The sequence below is a fragment of the Octopus bimaculoides genome, chromosome 1 (genome assembly GCF_001194135.2).
Source record: "Octopus bimaculoides isolate UCB-OBI-ISO-001 chromosome 1, ASM119413v2, whole genome shotgun sequence".
Taxonomy (NCBI): domain Eukaryota; kingdom Metazoa; phylum Mollusca; class Cephalopoda; order Octopoda; family Octopodidae; genus Octopus; species Octopus bimaculoides.
Genome location: NC_068981.1, coordinates 10,585,314 through 10,587,058, shown reverse-complemented (window position 1 = coordinate 10,587,058; position 1,745 = coordinate 10,585,314). Strand labels below are relative to the sequence as shown.

General features: G+C 38.9%; 1 protein-coding gene across 1 annotated transcript in view; it reads right to left on the bottom strand.

Moving 5' to 3' along the window:
* Positions 1–1,745, bottom strand: part of LOC106878187 (N-lysine methyltransferase KMT5A-B) — a 14,817-nt gene that overhangs the window by 11,590 nt on the left and 1,482 nt on the right. The window contains 2 exon segments of the mRNA XM_052974187.1: position 1; positions 3–310. The exon segment at position 1 is cut by the window's left edge and continues 85 nt beyond it. Coding sequence (XP_052830147.1) covers position 1; positions 3–310 — 309 coding nt within the window.

Genomic DNA, 1,745 nt, shown 5'->3' with positions numbered 1-1,745 from the left:
TTTGTACGGCCTTTTTTTTTCCTGGAAGGCTTGTCTGAAGGTGACTTGAGCAATAGCAATGGATTGCAGGTATTGCCATTTTCTGTGTTTGTGGGGTTCCCAGGATCAACGGTGTACAGATCAGGTTTCTCGTACGAGGCAATACTACTAGTGGGTGAAGAATCTGGGGTCAAAAGGACACTTGGAGGAGTATGCTCTTGATTTGGCTGGCACTCACCGTTCTCAATATTACGACCTAAAAGTAAAAAGAAAGAAGAAAAAAAATCAATCTGAAGAACAATTTCTTGATGCTTGAATAAGGAATTAACTGCTACAAAAAAAAAAAAAAAAGACAATTATAAAATACATTTTACATGGGTTTGTGGTTAAGAAGTTTGCCTGGCAATCATGTAGTCTTAGGGTTCAATCCCACTGTGTAGCATTTTGGTTAAGAGTTATCTATTATAGCTCTGGTCCAAACAATTCCATATGAAGGGATTTGGTGGATAGGAACTGCAAGACACCTCTTTTGTGTGTGTGTGAATTTATATGCTTGTCTTTGAGCAAAATGGTAGTGATATTGGTTCCAAATTTTGGCACAAGGCCAGCAGTTTCAGAGGAGGGGGGGGAGAGTCGATTATATTGACCCCCACTGAAAAAAGAAAAGGCAAAATTGACCTCTGATTACAAAGATGGACAAAATGCTTAACAGCATTTTTCCCAGCGTGCTAATGATTCTGCCAGCTTGCTTGACATTACAGCCGGTCACTGTTGTGAATACAAGTAAGGGTTGGTGACAGGATGAACATCAAACTAAAATTCTACTCCAAATAATGCTTCATCCAAACCAATGCCAGAAGGAAAAAAAAAAAAAAAAAAAAAAAAAAAAAAAAATGGAGGCCAAGTCAACAATATATGAAAGAATTAGAGAAATGAGTACTATTGAACAAAATGATAAAATTCTTAGCGTGGCCGTTGCCAGTACCGCCTGACTGGCCTTTATGCCGGTGGCACGTAAAAGCACCCACTACACTCTCGGAGTGGTTAGCGTTAGGAAGGGCATCCAGCTGTAAAAACTCTGCCAAATCAGATTGGAGCCTGGTGTAGCCACCTGGTACACCAGTCCTCTGTCAAATCGTCCAACCCATGCTAGCATGAAAAGCGGACGTTAAACGACAATGTTGATGATGATCCACTAAAATCATACTTAGAAGTCCTTAGATTACTTAAAAATACTTTTCCCTTTGGTTGAAAATACTAAAAATGGAGTAAAGATGGTACAGCTCTGAGGAATTTAACACAACTACAGCACTGAAGTGGTCATTGTTTGAATAAAGGAAGTGCTGTAAAAAAGCTATTATTATGACATAATTAGGTTGTTTCCTATAGCCATAACAATGATTGTGAGAACAATGACATATCTCTTTCTCCCTCCATTAACGCAACATAAACAAAAGGACAAATATCTAAAAATTGGGTTGTAGATTTCAAGTCTCAATCCATGCAGTAGAAACCTCTGCACCAGTTTGGTAGTCTACAAAAGTCACAATCACTGTCTGACCAGCTTAATAAAAAACACAGAAATCCAACGCATCTCAAAGTTGAAGTCATATTAAATAAACGCAACTACTGGACTCTCAGAGTTCTGTCTAAGCCACTGCAAGGAAATTTCTGGAATTGCACATAAAAACAATAGGGTTCATAGGGTCCCCTCTGATGGCTGCTCTTTGATGTGACAGAGGGGCGGTATTATTTGATACTTTCAC